This window comes from Aphelocoma coerulescens, chromosome 31, assembly GCF_041296385.1.
Source record: "Aphelocoma coerulescens isolate FSJ_1873_10779 chromosome 31, UR_Acoe_1.0, whole genome shotgun sequence".
Lineage (NCBI taxonomy): Eukaryota > Metazoa > Chordata > Aves > Passeriformes > Corvidae > Aphelocoma > Aphelocoma coerulescens.
In genome coordinates, this window is record NC_091044.1 from 1519148 (window position 1) to 1536713 (window position 17566).

The 17566-nt window shown below is 56.3% G+C and overlaps 1 protein-coding gene across 1 annotated transcript in view; it reads left to right on the top strand.

Moving 5' to 3' along the window:
- LOC138100312 (filamin-A-like) overlaps positions 1-17566 on the top strand; it is a 69249-nt gene that overhangs the window by 49996 nt on the left and 1687 nt on the right. Inside the window, 7 exon segments of the mRNA XM_068998124.1 lie at positions 842-994; positions 1951-2073; positions 5400-5666; positions 7895-8032; positions 8707-8822; positions 13711-13843; positions 14772-14948. Coding sequence (XP_068854225.1) covers positions 842-994; positions 1951-2073; positions 5400-5666; positions 7895-8032; positions 8707-8822; positions 13711-13843; positions 14772-14948 — 1107 coding nt within the window.

Below are 17566 nucleotides of genomic sequence, written 5' to 3' on the forward strand. Positions count from 1 at the left end.
CTGGTTTGGACTGGGAAGGAGTTTGGGGACAGTGGTTTGTACTGGTTTGGACTGGTTTGGACTGGTTTGGACTGGGGGAGAGTCCTGGGGGGTTTTTAGGGGCTCCTTTTGGGGTGTGGGGATTTTCCAGGGGGGGGTTGGGCTCTCTCTTGATGCTTTCTGGGGATTTTTTGGGGTCCCTTTAGGGTTTTGTGGCACTTTTGGGGTTTGGGTCATTTTGGGTTGTTTTGGGGTTTTTTGGGTCATTTTGGGGTTTTTTGGAGGTTTTTGGGGTCTGTCCTGACCCCGTGCCCCCCCCCAGGGTACGGGGGGCTCAGCCTGTCCAGTGAGAGGGTCCGGGGGGGTCCCTGGTGATGCGTTAAGGGTCGGTTTGGGGTTTTTTTGGGGTTTGGGTCATTTTGGGGTTTTTGGAGGTTTTTTGGGGGTTTTTTGGAGGTTTTTGGGGTCTGTCCTGACCCCGTGCCCCCCCCAGGGTACGGGGGGCTCAGCCTGTCCAGTGAGAGGGTCCGGGGGGGTTCTGGGGGTCCCTGGTGATGCGTTAAGGGTCAATTTGGGGGTTTTTTGGGGGAATTTGGGATTTGGGTGATTTGGGGTTGTTTTGGGTTTTTTTGGGGGTTTTTTTGGAGGTTTTTGGGGTCTGTCCTGACCCTGGGCCCCCCCAGGATCTGGGGGGCTCAGCCTGTCCAGTGAGAGGGCCCGGGGGGGTTCTGGGGGTCCCTGGTGATGCGTTAAGGGTCGATTTGGGGTTTTGGGGGTTTTTTGGGGTTTGGGTCATTTTGGGGTTTTTTGGGGGTTTTTTGGAGGTTTTTGGGGTCTGTCCTGACCCCGTGCCCCCCCCCAGGGTACGGGGGGCTCAGCCTGTCCATCGAGGGGCCCAGCAAGGTGGACATCACCACGGAGGAGCTGGAGGACGGCACGTGCCGCGTGTCCTACTGCCCCACCGAGCCCGGCAACTACATCATCTCCGTCAAATTCGGGGAGCAGCACGTGCCTGGTGCGTGCTGGGGGCACTGGGAGGGACTGGGAGGGCACTGGGGAGCACTGGGAGGGACTGGGGAGCACTGGGAGGGCACTGGGAGGGCACTGGGGAGCACTGGGAGGCACTGGGGAGCACTGGGAGGGCACTGGGAGGGCACTGGGAGGCACTGGGAGGCACTGGGGAGCACTGGGAGGGACTGGGGGGTACTGGGAGGCACTGGGGGGCACTGGGAGGCACTGGGGGGTACTGGGAGGCACTGGGGGGCACTGGGAGGCACTGGGAGGGCACTGGGAGGGCACTGGGAGGCACTGGGGGGCACTGGGAGGGACTGGGGGGCACTGGGGAGCACTGGGGGCACTGGGGGAGCACTGGGGGGCACTGGGGAGCACTGGGAGGCACTGGGAGGGACTGGGAGGGCACTGGGGGGCACTGGGGAGTACTGGGGGAGCACTGGGAGGCACTGGGGGAGCACTGGGAGGGCACTGGGAGGGACTGGGAGGGACTGGGAGGCACTGGGGGGCACTGGGGAGTACTGGGGGCACTGGGGGAGCACTGGGAGGCACTGGGGGGCACTGGGAGGGCACTGGGAGGCACTGGGAGGCACTGGGAGGCACTGGGAGGGCAGTGGGGGAGCCTCCCTGCTGTGGGGGGCTTTGGGGCTCCGGGGGGGCTCTGAGGGCTCCGGGATGATTTGGGGAGCTTTTGGGGCCTTCTCGGGTGCATTTGGGGCTTTTGGGGGCCGTTTCGGGGGTCCCCAGGGGGTTTGGGGGGGTCCCCACTGCCCCCAACCCCCCCCACCCCCCCAGGGCGCCCCTTCTCGGTGAAGGTGCCGGGTCTGGGGGGGGGGGGGGGGGGGACGGGACTGGTTTTGGGGTGCAGAGGACTCTGAGGACTCCGGGATAATTTGGGGGGTCCCGAGGGGGTTTTGGGGGGTCCCCACTGACCCCGGACCCCCCTCCCCACCCCCCCAGGGAGCCCCTTCTCGGTGAAGGTGACGGGCGAGGGCCGCGTGCGGGAGAGCATCACCCGCCGGCGCCGCGCCCCCCCCGAGGCCAGCGTGGGCACCCCCTGCGACCTCAGCCTCAAAATGCCCGGTGAGGGTCCGGGGGGGGCTTGGGGGGGTCCTGGGGGGGTCCGGGGGGGTCGGGGGGGGGTCTTGGGGGGGTTCTAGGGGGTTCTGGGGGGGTCCTGAGGAGTCTTGGGGGGTCCTGGAGGGGTCCTGGAGGGGTTCTGGGGGGTTCCTGGGGGGGTCCTGGAGGGGTTCTGGGGGGTCCTGGGGGGTTCTGGGGGTGTCCTGGAGGGTCCGGGGGGGTCCTGATGGGGTCCTGGGGGGTCTTGGGAGGGTTCTGGGGGGTCCTGGGAGGGTCCTGGAGGGGTCCTGGGGGGTTCTGGGGGGGTCCTGGGAGGGTCCTGGAGGGGTCCTGGGGGGTTCTGGAGGAGTTCTGGGGGGGTCCTCGGGGGTCCGGGAGAGGTTCTGGGGGGATCCTGGAGGGTTCTGGGGGGGTCCTGAGGAGTCTTGGGGGAGTCCTGGAGGGTTCTGGAGGGGTTCTGGGAGGGTCCTGAGGGGTCCTGGAGGGGTCTGAGTGTCCGTGCAGGTGACCGGTCCCACGTGGGACGCACAGGGACATTTTTACCCTAAATAACCCCATTTTTTATTCCTCATTTTTTCTCATTTTCCCCCATTTTTACCCCAAATAACCCCATTTTCCCCTATTTTCCCCCCAGAACTCTCTGTGTCCAAAGTGGTGACTGGTCCCACATGGGCCATTTTCCCCATTTTTACCCCAAATAACCCCATTTTTCCCCATTTTCCCCCGTTTTTCCCCCAGAGCTCTCGGTGTCCGAGGTGACGGCGCAGGTGACCGCTCCCTCATGGGCCATTTTCCCCATTTTTACCCCAAATAACCCCATTTTCCCCATTTTTACCCATTTTCCCCCATTTTCCCCAGAGCTCTCGGTGTCCGAGGTGACGGCGCAGGTGACCGGTCCCTCATGGGCCATTTTCCCCATTTTTCCCCATTTTTACCCATTTTCCCCCGTTTTTCCCCCAGAACTGTCCGTGTCCGAGGTGACGGCGCAGGTGACCGGTCCCTCATGGGCCATTTTCCCCATTTTTCCCCATTTTTCCCCATTTTCCCCCGTTTTTCCCCCAGAACTGTCCGTGTCCGAGGTGACGGCGCAGGTGACCGCTCCCTCATGGGCCATTTTCCCCATTTTTACCCATTTTTACCCATTTTCCCCCATTTTCCCCCCAGAGCTCTCGGTGTCCGAGGTGACGGCGCAGGTGACCGCTCCCACATGGGCCATTTTCCCCATTTTTACCCATTTTTACCCATTTTCCCCCATTTTCCCCCGTTTTCCCCCCAGAGCTCTCCATGTCCGAGGTGACGGCGCAGGTGACCGCTCCCACATGGGCCATTTTCCCCATTTTTACCCATTTTTCCCCATTTTCCCCCATTTTCCCCCAGAGCTCTCGGTGTCCGAGGTGACGGCGCAGGTGACCGGTCCCTCATGGGCCATTTTCCCCATTTTTCCCCATTTTTCCCCATTTTCCCCCATTTTCCCCCCAGAGCTCTCCGTGTCCGAGGTGACGGCGCAGGTGACCGCTCCCACATGGGCCATTTTCCCCATTTTTCCCCATTTTTCCCCATTTTCCCCCATTTTCCCCCCAGAGCTCTCCGTGTCCGAGGTGACGGCGCAGGTGACCGCTCCCTCATGGGCCATTTTCCCCATTTTTCCCCATTTTTCCCCATTTTCCCCCGTTTTTCCCCCAGAACTGTCCGTGTCCGAGGTGACGGCGCAGGTGACCGCTCCCACATGGGCCATTTTCCCCATTTTTCCCCATTTTTACCCATTTTCCCCCATTTTCCCCCCAGAGCTCTCGGTGTCCGAGGTGACGGCGCAGGTGACCGCTCCCACATGGGCCATTTTCCCCTAAATAACCCCATTTTTACCCATTTTCCCCCGTTTTTCCCCCAGAACTGTCCGTGTCCGAGGTGACGGCGCAGGTGACCGCTCCCACATGGGCCATTTTCCCCATTTTTACCCATTTTTACCCATTTTTCCCCATTTTCCCCCATTTTCCCCCAGAGCTCTCGGTGTCCGAGGTGACGGCGCAGGTGACCGGTCCCTCATGGGCCATTTTCCCCATTTTTCCCCATTTTTCCCCATTTTCCCCCGTTTTTCCCCCAGAACTGTCCGTGTCCGAGGTGACGGCGCAGGTGACCGCTCCCACATTGGCCATTTTCCCCATTTTTACCCATTTTTCCCCATTTTCCCCCGTTTTTCCCCCAGAGCTCTCGGTGTCCGAGGTGACGGCGCAGGTGACCGCTCCCACATGGGCCATTTTCCCCATTTTTCCCCATTTTTACCCATTTTCCCCCATTTTTCCCCCAGAACTGTCGGTGTCCGAGGTGACGGCGCAGGTGACCGCTCCCACATGGGCCATTTTCCCCATTTTTCCCCATTTTTACCCATTTTCCCCCATTTCCCCCCAGAGCTCTCCGTGTCCGAGGTGACGGCGCAGGTGACCGCTCCCACATTGGCCATTTTCCCCATTTTTACCCATTTTTCCCCATTTTCCCCCGTTTTTCCCCCAGAACTGTCCGTGTCCGAGGTGACGGCGCAGGTGACCGCTCCCACATTGGCCATTTTCCCCATTTTTACCCATTTTTCCCCATTTTCCCCCGTTTTCCCCCCAGAACTGTCGGTGTCCGAGGTGACGGCGCAGGTGACCGCTCCCACATGGGCCATTTTCCCCATTTTTCCCCATTTTTACCCATTTTCCCCGTTTTTCCCCCAGAACTGTCGGTGTCCGAGGTGACGGTGCAGGTGACCGCTCCCACATGGGCCATTTTACCCATTTTTACCCATTTTTCCCCATTTTTACCCATTTTCCCCCATTTCCCCCCAGAGCTCTCCATGTCCGAGGTGACGGCGCAGGTGACCGCTCCCACATTGGCCATTTTCCCCATTTTCCCCATTTTTACCCATTTTCCCCCATTTCCCCCCCAGAGCTCTCGGTGTCCGAGGTGACGGCGCAGGTGACCGGTCCCTCATGGGCCATTTTCCCCATTTTTCCCCATTTTTCCCCATTTTCCCCCATTTTCCCCCCAGAGCTCTCCGTGTCCGAGGTGACGGCGCAGGTGACCGCTCCCACATGGGCCATTTTCCCCATTTTTACCCATTTTCCCCATTTTCCCCCGTTTTTCCCCCAGAGCTCTCCATGTCCGAGGTGACGGCGCAGGTGACCGCTCCCACATGGGCCATTTTCCCCATTTTTACCCATTTTTCCCCATTTTCCCCCATTTTCCCCCAGAACTGTCCGTGTCCGAGGTGACGGCGCAGGTGACCGCTCCCACATGGGCCATTTTCCCCATTTTTACCCATTTTTACCCATTTTCCCCCATTTTTCCCCCAGAACTGTCCGTGTCCGAGGTGACGGCGCAGGTGACCGGTCCCTCGGGCCAGCCGGTGGCCGCGCAGGTGCTGCCGGGCGCGGGGGGCACGGTGGGCGTTCGCTTCGTGCCGCAGGAGACGGGCGCTCACCGCGTCAGCGTCAAGGACCGCGGGCAGCACGTGCCCGGCAGCCCCTTCCAGTTCACCGTGGGACCCCTGGGAGAGGGGGGACCCCACAAGGTCCGCGCCGGGGGGCCGGGGCTGGAGCGCGCCGAGGCCGGGACCCCCGGTGAGAGCCCCGGGGGGGGATGGGGAGGGTGGGATGGGAATGGGGAGGGGGAGGGTGGGATGGGAGGGGAGGGGAGGGGAGGGGAGGGGAGGGGAGGGGAGGGGAGGGGAGGGGAGGGGAGGGGAGGGTGGGATGGGAATGGGAGGGGAGGGGAGGGGAGGGTGGGATGGGCATGGGGGGGAGGGTGGGATGGGAATGGGAGGGGAGGGTGGGATGGGAATGGGAGGGGAGGGGAGGGTGGGATGGGAGGGGGGAGGGTGGGATGGGAGAGGGAGGGGAGGGTGGGATGGGAGAGGGGAGGGGAGGATGGGATGGGAGGGGGAGGGTGGGATGGGAGAGGGAGGGGAGGGGAGGGTGGGATGGGAATGGGAGGGGAGGGGAGGGTGGAATGGGAGGGGAGGGTGGGATGGGAGAGGGAGGGGAGGGTGGGATGGGAGGGGAGGGGAGGGTGGGATGGGAATGGGAGGGGAGGGGAGGGGAGGGTGGGATGGGCATGGGGGGGAGGGGAGGGGAGGGGAGGGGAGGGGAGGGGAGGGGAGGGGAGGGTGGGATGGGAATGGGGAGGGAGGGGAGGGTGGGATGGGTGGGGCAGGGTGGGATGGGAATGGGAGGGGGAGGGTGGGATGGGAGGGGAGGGGAGGGTGGGATGGGAATGGGGGGGGAGGGGAGGGTGGGATGGGTGGGGCAGGGTGGGATGGGAATGGGAGGGGGAGGGTGGGATGGGAGAGGGGAGGGTGGATGGGAATGGGAGGGGGAGGGTGGGATGGGAGAGGGGAGGGGAGGGGAGGGGAGGGGAGGGTGGGATGGGGGAGGGAGGGTGAAATGGGGGGGGAGGGTGGGATGGAGGGGGGAGGGTGAAATGGGAGGGGGAGGGTGGGATGGGAGGGGGAGGATGGGATGGGAGAGGGAGGGTGGAATGGCGGGGGATCCTAAAATGTCATCGGGATCCTGAAATATTGGGGGGATCCTAAAAATGTCAGGGGGATCCTAAAAATGGCAACGGGGAGCCTAAAATATTGGGGGGAGCCTAAAAAAGCTGAGCAGGACCCTAAAAATATCAGGGGGAACCTAAAATGTCAGCGGGAGCCTGAAATATTGGGGGGAGCCTGAAATATTGGGGGGATCCTAAAAATGTCAGGGGGAGCCTAAAATGGCAGCAGGACCCTAAAATACTGGGGGGAGCCTAAAAATGTCAGGGGGATCCTAAAATATTGGGGGGACCCTAAAAACATCAGCGGGACCCCAAAAAGCTGAGCGGGACCCTAAAAATGTCAGGGGGACCCCAAAAACGTCAGCGGGACCCTAAAAATGTCAGTGGGAACCTAAAATATCGGGGGGACCCCAAAACATCAGGGGAACCCTATAAACCTGAGCGGGACCCTAAAAAAGTCAGCAGGACCCTAAAAATATCAGGGGAACCCTAAAAATATCAGCGGGACCCCAAAAACATCAGCAGGACCCCAAAAAGCTGAACGGGATCCTAAAACATCAGCAGGAACCCCAAAAAAATGAGTGGGACCCCAAAAAATGGAGCGGGAACCCCAAAACCCTGAGCAAGGACCCCAAATCCTGGGGGGGGCCTCGGGGCCTGACCTCTCTGCGTCCCTTATAGGGGAATTTATGGGGTTTTCTGTCCACTGGGGGTTTTTGGGGCGATTTTTGGGGTTTTGGGGGCTGTTTTTGGAGTGGTTTTTGGGGCCGTTTTTGGGGTGGTTTTTGGGGCGTTTTTGGGGTGGTTTTTGGGGTTTTTGGAGTGGTTTTTGGAGTGGTTTTTGGGGTGGTTTTGGGGGTTTTTCGAGTGGTTTTTGGAGTGGTTTTTGGGGTGGTTTTGGGGGTTTTTGGGGCCGTTTTGGAGTGGTTTTGGGGCCGTTTTTGGGGTTTCTGACCCCTCTGACCCCGTTCCCAGCCGAGTTCAGTATCTGGACGCGCGAGGCGGGGGCCGGGGCTCTCTGTGTCCTTTATAGGGGAATTTATGGGGTTTTCTGTCCATTGGGGGTTTTTGGGATGGTTTTTGGGGTTTTTTGGGATGGTTTTTGGGGTTTCTGACCCCTCTGACCCCGTTCCCAGCCGAGTTCAGTATCTGGACACGCGAGGGGGGGGCCGGGGCTCTCTGTGTCCCTTATAGGGGAATTGATGGGGTTTTCTGTCCCCTGGGGGTTTTTGGGATGGTTTTTGGGGTTTTTTGGGATGGTTTTTGGGGTTTCTGACCCCTCTGACCCCGTTCCCAGCCGAGTTCAGTATCTGGACACGCGAGGCGGGGGCCGGGGGTCTCTCCATCGCCGTCGAGGGCCCGAGCAAGGCCGAGATCGCCTTCGAGGATCGCAAGGACGGATCCTGCGGGGTCTCCTACGTGGTGCAGGAGCCCGGTGAGGCTTTACGGGGTTTTTGTGGGGTTTTTGTGGGGTTTTGGGGGTTTTATGGGGTTTTATGGGGTTTTGTGGGGTTTTTGTGAGGTTTTTGGGGTTTTATGGGGTTTTTGTGGGGTTTTTGGGGCTTTACGGGGTTTGGGGAGGGTTGGGGTTTCTGGGGGTTTTTATGGGGTTTTTGGGGTTTTTAGGTTTGGGTTTTTTTGTTGTTTTTTTAGGTTTTTGGGGGGTTTTTGGGGTCGGCACCCCCCTCCCCTGATCCCTCTCCCCTCCCCAGGCGATTACGAGGTGTCGGTGAAGCTCAGTGGGGTCAGAGAGGGACAGAATGGGGTCAGAGCGGGGTTTTAGGGAATTTATAGGACCAGAGGAGCCATTTTTAGGGTTTTGGGGGGGTTTTGGGGGGGTTTTTAGGGTTTTTTTGGGTTTTTTAGGTTTTTTTGGGGGGGTTTTTGGGGTCGGCAGCCCCCTCCCCTGATCCCTCTCCCCTCCCCAGGCGATTACGAGGTGTCGGTGAAGCTCAGAGGGGTCAGAGCGGGGTTTTAGGCTCTCTATAGGACCAGAGGAGCCGTTTTGGGGGGTTTTGGGGGGTTTTTTGGTTTTTTTAGGGTTTTTGGGAGGTTTATGGGGTTTTTGGGGTCGGCACCCCCCTCCCCTGATCCCTCTCCCCTCCGCAGGTGATTACGAGGTGTCGGTGAAGTTCAACGACGAGCACATCCCCGAGAGCCCCTTCGTGGTGCCGGCCTCGGCCCCGAGCGACGCCGCGCGGCGTTTGACTGTTTCGAGCCTTCAGGTGAGGCACCTGGAGACCCCGAAAACCCCAAAAACAACCCCAAAACAACCCCAAAACAACCTCAAAAACAACCCCAAAAACAACCCCAAAACAACCCCAAAAACAACCCCAAAACAGCCCCAAAACAGCCCCAAAAACAACCCAAAAAACAACCCCAAAAACAACCCAAAAAACAACCTCAAAAACAACCCCAAAACAACCCCAAAAACAACCCCAAAACAACCCCAAAACAGCCCCAAAACAACCCCAAAAACAACCCCAAAACAACCCCAAAACAACCTCAAAAACAACCCCAAAACAACCCCAAAACAACCCCAAAACCCCAAAACTGCCCCAAAACAGCCCTAAAACAACCCCAAAAAACAACCCCAAAACAACCCCAGAACAACCCCAAAACAGCCCCAGAACAGCCCCAAAACAGCCCCAAAAACAACCCCAAAACAACCCCAAAACAGCCCCAAAACAGCCCTAAAACAACCCCAAAAACAACCCCAAAACAACCCCAAAACAACCTCAAAACAAACCCAAAACAACCCCCAAAACAACCCCAAAAACAACCCCCAAAACAACCCCAAAACAACCTCAAAAACAACCCCAAAACAACCCCAAAACAACCCCAAAACCCCAAAACTGCCCCAAAACAGCCCTAAAACAACCCCAAAAAACAACCCCAAAACAACCCCAAAACAACCCCAAAACAGCCCCAGAACAGCCCCAAAACAGCCCCAAAAACAACCCCAAAACAACCCCAAAACAGCCCCAAAACAGCCCTAAAACAACCCCAAAAACAACCCCAAAACAACCCCAAAACAACCTCAAAACAAACCCAAAACAACCCCCAAAACAACCCCAAAAACAACCCCCAAAACAACCCCAAAACAACCCCAAAAACAACCCCAAAACAACCCCAAAACAACCCCAAAACAGCCCCAAAACAACCCCAAAACAACCCCAAAAACAACCCCAAAACAACCCAAAACCAGCCCCAAACCAGCCCCCAAAACTGCCCCAAAACAGCCCCAAAACTGCCCCAGAACTGCCCCAAAACAGCCCCAAAACAACCCCAAAAACAACCCCAAAAACAACCCCAAAACAACCCCAAAACCCCAAAACCCCAAAACTGCCCCAAAACAACCCCAAAAACAACCCCAAAACAACCCAAAAAACAACCCCAAGACAACCCCAAAACCCCAAAACAGCTCAGTTTGTGGGGTTTTAAAGCAGATTTTTGGGTCCAGAGCTCAGTGTTTGGGGTCCATAGCCCCGTTTTTGGGGTGCTCAGCCCCATTTTTGGGGTCCATAGCTCAGATTTGGGGTCCATAGCCCCGTTTTTGGGGTGCTCAGCCCGGATTTTGGGGCTTTGAGCCGTTTTTGGGGTCCACAGCTCAGTTCTGGGGTGCACAGTACAGTTTTGGGGAGCTCAGCCTGGATTTTGGGGTTTTAAAGCAGTTTTTGGGGTCCAGAGCTCAGTTTTAGGGTGCTCAGCTCAGTTTTGGGGTGCTCAGCTCTGTTTTGGGGTCCAGAGCTCAGTTTTAGAGTGCTCAGCTCCATTTTTGGGGTGCTCAGCCCGGTTTTGGGGTCCATAGCTCAGTGTTTGGGGTCCATAGCTCAGATTTGGGGTCCATAGCTCCGTTTTTGGGGTGCTCAGCTCCATTTTTGGGGTCCCTGCTCAGTTTTGGGGTGCTCAGCCCGGTTTTTGGGGTGCTCAGCTCCGTTTTTGGGGTCCCTGCTCAGTTTTGGGGTGCTCAGCCCATTTTTTGGGTCCCTGCTCAGTTTTGGGGTGCTCAGCCCGTTTTTGGGGTGCTCAGCTCCGTTTTTGGGGTCCCTGCTCAGTTTTTGAGGTCCCTGCTCAGTTTTGGGGTGCTCAGCCCATTTTTGGGGTCCATAGCTCAGTTTTGGGGTGCTCAGCCCGTTTTTGGGGTCCCTGCTCAGTTTTGGGGTGCTCAGCCCGTTTTTGGGGTGCTCAGCTCCGTTTTTGGGGTCCATAGCTCAGTTTTGGGGTGCTCAGCCCGTTTTTGGGGTCCCTGCTCAGTTTTGGGGTGCTCAGCCCGTTTTTGGGGTGCTCAGCTCCGTTTTTGGGGTCCATAGCTCAGTTTTGGGGTGCTCAGCCCGTTTTTGGGGTGCTCAGCCCGTTTTTGGGGTGCTCAGCTCCGTTTTTGGGGTCCATAGCTCAGTTTTGGGGTGCTCAGCCCGTTTTTGGGGTGCTCAGCTCCGTTTTTGGGGTCCCTGCGCTCCCCCTCCCCCCCGGGGTCTCTCTCGTGTCTCCGCTAAAGGCTTTGAACAGTGGGGGGGGTCCGGGGGGGCTTTAACGGGACCCAGCGGCCCCCAAAAAACTCCCAACCCCCAAAATTTGGGGGTCCCGGGGCCCCCCGCTGGCTCCCGTTAAACCCCTCCCCCCCCCAAAGGTAAGTGGGGTACAGGGGGGGTCCCCAAAATCCCCCCACACCCCCTCCCCCAATGATTTTGGGGGGGGGGGATTTTTGGGGCTCCCTTGGGGGGGTTTTTGGGGTTCCCTTGGGGGATTTTGGGGGGTTTTGGGGCTCTTTTGGGGGGGTTTTGGGGGATTTTTGGGGCTCCTTTGGGGGATTTTTTGGGGTTTTGGGGTTTTTTGGGGGGTTTTGGGGTTCCCTTGGGGGATTTTGGGGGTTTTTGGGGCTCTTTTGGGGGGATTTTGGGGCTCCTTTGGGGGAGTTTGGGGTTCCCTTGGGGGATTTTGGGGGATTTTTGGGGCTCTTTTGGGGGGATTTTGGGGCTCCTTTGGGGGAGTTTGGGGTTCCCTTGGGGGATTTTGGGGTTTTTGGGGTTCTCTTGGGGGATTTTGGGGCTCTTTTGGGGGGATTTGGGGGGGTTTTGGGGCTCCCTTGGGGGATTTTGGGGGATTTTTGGGGCTCCATTGGGGGATTTTTGGGGTTCCCTTGGGGGATGTTTGGGGATTTTGGGGCTCCTTTGGGGGATTTTTGGGTTTTTTGGGGGGGGGTTGAAGGGACACCCCCCCCCCCCCCAAAGTGGGGATTTGGGGGTGTCCAACCCCGCTGGGATTTTGGGGAGATTTGGGGCATTTTTGGGGGTTCCCCCCCCACCCCAATACAATTTTTGGGGTGCAACTTTTGGGGTTTTTCCACCCCTCCCCTCCCCAGCTTGGGGGGGTTTTTTTGGGGCACCCCGGGCGTTTTTTGGGGTCAAAATTTGGGGCTCCCACCCCAAAATTTTGGGGTTCAGCGCTCCCAAAATCTCCCAGATTGGGGTTTTTGGGGGATTTTGGGTTTTTTTGGGTTTTTTTTGGGGGGGTTTTGGGGGGATTTTTGGCTTTTTGGGGGGACTTTTGGGGTTTTTTTGGGGATTTTTGGGGAGTTTTTTGAGGGATTTTTGGGGGTTTTTTGTTTTTTTTGGGGGGGATTTTTGGTTTTTTTGGGGGGATTGGGTTTTTGGGGTTTTTTGGAGTTTTTTGGGGTTTTTTTTTGTGTTTCAGGGGATTTGGGGTGTTTTTTTTGGGGGAGTTTTTTTGGTTTGGGTTCTCCCCGGTTTGGGGTTTTTTGGGGCTTTTTTTTCTTGTTTTTTTGGGGGATTTTGGAGATTTTTTGGGATTTTTTTGGGGTTTTTGGGTGGTTTTGGGGGGCGTTTTTTGGGTTTTTCAGGGATCTTTTTTGTTTCTTTGGGGTCTTTTGGATTTTTTTTCTTAGGTTTTTTTTTTAAGGGGTTTTGGGGTTTTTTTCCTGTTTTTTGGGGGGCTCTTTTTTGTTTCTGTGGGGTTTTTTTGGGAGGTCTGGGTGTTTTGGGGTTTTTTTGGGGTTTTTTTGGGGGTTTTTTTGGGGTTTTTTTGGGATTTTTTTTGGAGGGACTTTTTTGTTTCTTTGGGGATTTTTGGGGGGAATTTTTGGGATTTTTTGGGTTTTTTTGGGTTTTTTTTTGGGAGGGGTTGGGGGTTTGGTTTATTTGGTTTATTTTTGTTTTGTTTTGTTTTCTGTTTTTTGGGGGGGTTGGGGAATTTTCGGCTTTTTAGGGATTTTTGTCTGTTTTTTTTAGGGTTTTCTTTGTTTTTTGGGGGAGGTTCAGGGGGGTTTTTGGGATTGGTTTCTTTTGGTTTTTTGGGGTTTTTTTGGGGAGTTTTTTGTTTGTTTTTTGGGGGATTTTCGGGGGATTTTTTGGTTTTTTGGGATTGATTTATTTTGGTTTTGGGGGGCGTTTTTTGGGAGTTTTTTCTTTGGTTTTTAGGGAATTTTTGGGGGGTTCAGCGGGGATTTGGAGGGAGTTTTAGGGGTTATTTTAGGATTGGTTTCTTTTGGCTTTTTGGGGTTTTCTGGGGGGATTTTGGGGGGGTTTCGGGGGGATTTTTGGTATCTTTGGGATTGGTTTCTTTTGGGTTTTTTGGGTTTTTTTTGGGGAGTTTTTTCTTTGTTTTTAGGGATTTTTGGTGGGATTTGGGGGAGTTTTAGGGGTTTTTTTTAGGATTGCTTTATTTTGTTTTTTAGGGGTTTTCTGGGGGGATTTTGGGGAGTTTTAGGGGAGGGTTGGGATTGGTTTATTTTGGATTTTTGGGGAGTTTTTTCTTTGTTCTTTAGGGGTTTTCCGGGGAGATTTGTGGGACTTTTAGGGTTTTTTTTGGGATTGCTTTATTTTGTTTTTTAGGGATTTTGGGGGGGGTTTGGGGCACTTTTAGGCTTTTTTTTTTAGGATTGCTTTATTTTATTTTCTAGGGCTTTTCCAGGGAGATTTTGGGGTGGATTCGGGGCACTTTTCGCTATTTTTGGGATCGGTTCGTTCGGTTTTTCGCGGTTGTTTCTTTTGGGGGGGGGATTGGGAGGATTCTCCCGGGTTTTGAGGCCTCCCCCACGCGGATTTGGGGCTCCCCCCCGGCCGTTTTGGGGGTCCCTGACCCGTGTCCCCCCAGGAGTCGGGGCTCAAGGTTCACCAGCCGGCCTCGTTCGCCGTCAGCCTCAACGGGGCCAAGGGTGCCCTGGATGCCAAGGTGCACAGCCCCTCGGGGGCCCTGGAGGAGTGCCACATCTCCGAGGTCACCCCAGGTGAGGGGGCACCCCAAAATGTCCCCACCCCCCCGCGGGGATCCCCCAAAATCGCCCCGATCCCCCAAAAATTCGGCCGATCCTATAAAAATCTCTCGATTCCACCCCAAAATCCGCCCCGTTCTCACCCCCCCCAGGGCGGTGTCGCAGCTCTGGGGTCACTCAGAGTGAGGGGACACCCCAAAACCTCACTCTGCATCGAGGAAACCCCAAAAATCGCCCCGATCCCCAAAAAATTCGGCCGATCCTATAAAAATCTCTCGATTCCACCCCAAAATCCGCCCCGTTCCCACCCCAAAATGCTCCGGCCGTGGGGATTTTGGGGTCCCCGCCCATTTTTGGGGAGGGATTTTGGGGTCCAGTTGAGGATTGGGGGGTTCAGGGGTGATTTTGGGGTCCCCAACAATTTCCCGGGTTGGTTTTTCCTTTGGGGTTTGGGGGTTTTGGGCTGGTTTGGTTTTTCCACCCCCTGATTTTTTGGGGTTCCAAGCTCTGATTTTCGGGGCTCAAACCCTGGTTTTTTTTGGAGGTCAAAGCTGTGAATTTTAGGTTCAAACCCCTGAATTTTAGGGTTCAACCCCCTGAATTTTGGGTTTCCACACCCTGATTTTTTTGAGGTTCCAAGCCCCGATTTTACGCTGTTCAAACCCTGATTTTTTGGGGGGCTTCCAACCCCAGAATTTTGGGGTCCAACGCAGCGAATTTGAGACTTCGGAGCCCTGAGCTGAGCATTTCGGGCTCTCTGCTCCTCTCTGCTGCTCCGGGGATGATTTTGACCTTTCAGGGATCATTTGGGGGTTCCCTTTTCCGCCCCCCCGGCCAAATCCCTGGCTCTGTTCATCCCTCAGGAATTGGGGATTTGTGGATTTAGGCTTTGAGGGGGATTCAGGGATGATTTTGGGGTTCCCTTTTCCCTGGCTCCCCCCAGATAAATACGCCGTGCGCTTCATCCCCCGCGAGAACGGCGTCTACTCCATCGACGTCAAGTTCGAGGGCTCCCACATCCCCGGGAGCCCCTTCAAGGTCCGGGTGGGAGAGCCAGGACAGGCCGGGGATCCGGGCCTGGTGTCGGCCTACGGGCCCGGCCTGGAGGGCGGCACCACGGGTACGGAATGGGGGAAAAAAAGGGGAATTTGGGGGGAAAAATGGGGAATTTGGGGGGAAAAATGGGAGTTTGGGGAGAAAAAATGGGGAGTTTGGGAGGAAAAATGGGGATTTGAGGGGAAAAAATGGGAGTTTGGGGGGAAAAAATGGGGATTTGGGAGGGATCTGGGACAGGCCGGGGATCCGGGCCTGGTGTCGGCCTACGGGCCCGGCCTGGAGGGCGGCACCACGGGTACGGAATGGGGGGAAAAAAGGGGAATTTGGGGGGAAAAAATGGGGATTTGGGGGAAAAATGGGGATTTGAGGGAAAAAAAATGGGGATTTGGGAGGGATCTGGGACAGGCCGAGGATCCGGGCCTGGTGTCGGCCTACGGGCCCGGCCTGGAGGGCGGCACCACGGGTACGGAATGGGGGGAAAAAAGGGGAATTTGGGGGGAAAAATGGGAGTTTGGGGGGAAAAATGGGAGTTTGGGGGGAAAAAATGGGGAGTTTGGGAGGAAAAATGGGGATTTGAGGGGAAAAAATGGGAGTTTGGGGGGAAAAAATGGGGATTTGGGAGGGATCTGGGACAGGCCGGAGATCCAGGCCTGGTGTCGGCCTACGGGCCCGGCCTGGAGGGCGGCACCACGGGTACGGAATGGGGGGAAAAAAGGGGAATTTGGGGGAAAAAATGGGGATTTGGGGGAAAAATGGGGATTTGAGGGAAAAAAAATGGGGATTTGGGAGGGATCTGAGACAGGCCAGGGATCTGGGCCTGGTCTGGGCCTATGGGCCCGGCCTGGAGGGCGGCACCACGGGTATGGAATGGGGGGAAAAAAGGGGATTTGGGGGGAAAAATTGGGGATTTGAGGGGAAAAATGGGAGTTTGGGGGGAAAAAATGGGGAGTTTGGGAGGAAAAATGGGGATTTGAGGGGAAAAAATGGGAGTTTGGGGGGAAAAAATGGGGATTTGGGAGGGATCTGGGACAGGCCGGGGATCCGGGCCTGGTGTCGGCCTACGGGCCCGGCCTGGAGGGCGGCACCACGGGTATGGAATGGGGGGAAAAAAGGGGATTTGGGGGGAAAAATGGGGATCTGGGGGGAAAAAAATGGGAGTTTGGGGGGAAAAATGGGGAGTTTGGGAGGAAAAATGGGGATTTGAGGGGAAAAAAATGGGAGTTTGGGGGGAAAAAATGGGGATTTGGGGGGAAAAATGGGGATTTGGGAGGGATCTGGGACAGGCCGGGGATCTGGGCCTGGTCTGGGCCTATGGGCCCGGCCTGGAGGGCGGCACCACGGGTATGGAATGGGGGGAAAAAAGGGGAATTTGGGGGGAAAAATGGGAGTTTGGGGGGAAAAATGGGAGTTTGGGGGGAAAAATGGGGATCTGGGGGAAAAAAAATGGGGATTTGGGAGGGATCTGAGACAGGCAGGGGATCTGGGCCTGGTCTGGGCCTATGGGCCCGGCCTGGAGGGCGGCACCACGGGTACGGAATGGGGGGAAAAAAGGGGAATTTGGGGGGAAAAATGGGAGTTTGGGGGGAAAAATGGGAGTTTGGGGGGAAAAATGGGGATCTGGGGGAAAAAAAATGGGGATTTGGGAGGGATCTGGGACAGGCCGGGGATCTGGGCCTGGTCTGGGCCTATGGGCCCGGCCTGGAGGGCGGCACCACGGGTATGGAATGGGGGGAAAAAAGGGGAATTTGGGGGGAAAAATGGGGAGTTTGGGGGGAAAAATGGGAGTTTGGGGGGAAAAAATGGGGATTTAGGGGGAAAAAATGGGGATTTGGGAGGGATCTGAGACAGGCGGGGGATCTGGGCCTGGTGTCGGCCTACGGGCCCGGCCTGGAGGGCGGCACCACGGGTACGGAATGGGGGGAAAAAAGGGGAATTTGGGGGGAAAAATGGGGATCTGGGGGGAAAAAAATGGGAGTTTGGGGGGAAAAAATGGGGAGTTTGGGAGGAAAAATGGGGATTTGAGGGGAAAAAATGGGAGTTTGGGGGGAAAAAATGGGGATTTGGGAGGGATCTGGGACAGGCCGGAGATCCAGGCCTGGTGTCGGCCTACGGGCCCGGCCTGGAGGGCGGCACCACGGGTACGGAATGGGGGGAAAAAAGGGGAATTTGGGGGGAAAAAAGGGGAATTTGGGGGGAAAAATGGGGATTTGGGGGGAAAAATGGGAATTTGGGGGGAATAAATGGGAATTTGGGGGGGGAAAAAACAGAATTTGAGGGGAAAAAACGCGAATTTGAGGGGAAATAATGGGAATTTGAGGGGAAAAAACAGGAATTTGAGGGAAAAAAATGGGAATTTGAGGGGAAAAAAATGGGAATTTGAGGGGAAATAAACCAGTGAATTTGGGGAGAAAAAAATGGGGAATTTGGGGGGAAAACTGGGAATTTGATGGGAAGAAACTGGGAATTTGAGGGGAAAAAATGGGAATTTGAGGGAAAAAAACGGGAATTTGGGGGGAATAAAATGGGAATTTGAGGGGAAAAGGGGGAATTTGAGGGAAAAAACCGGGAATTTGAGGGGAAAAAACCGGGAATTTGAGGGGAATAAAATGGGAATTTGGGGGGGAAAAGGGGAATTTGAGGGGAAAAAAGGGGAATTTGAGGGGAAAAAAGGTGAATTTGAGG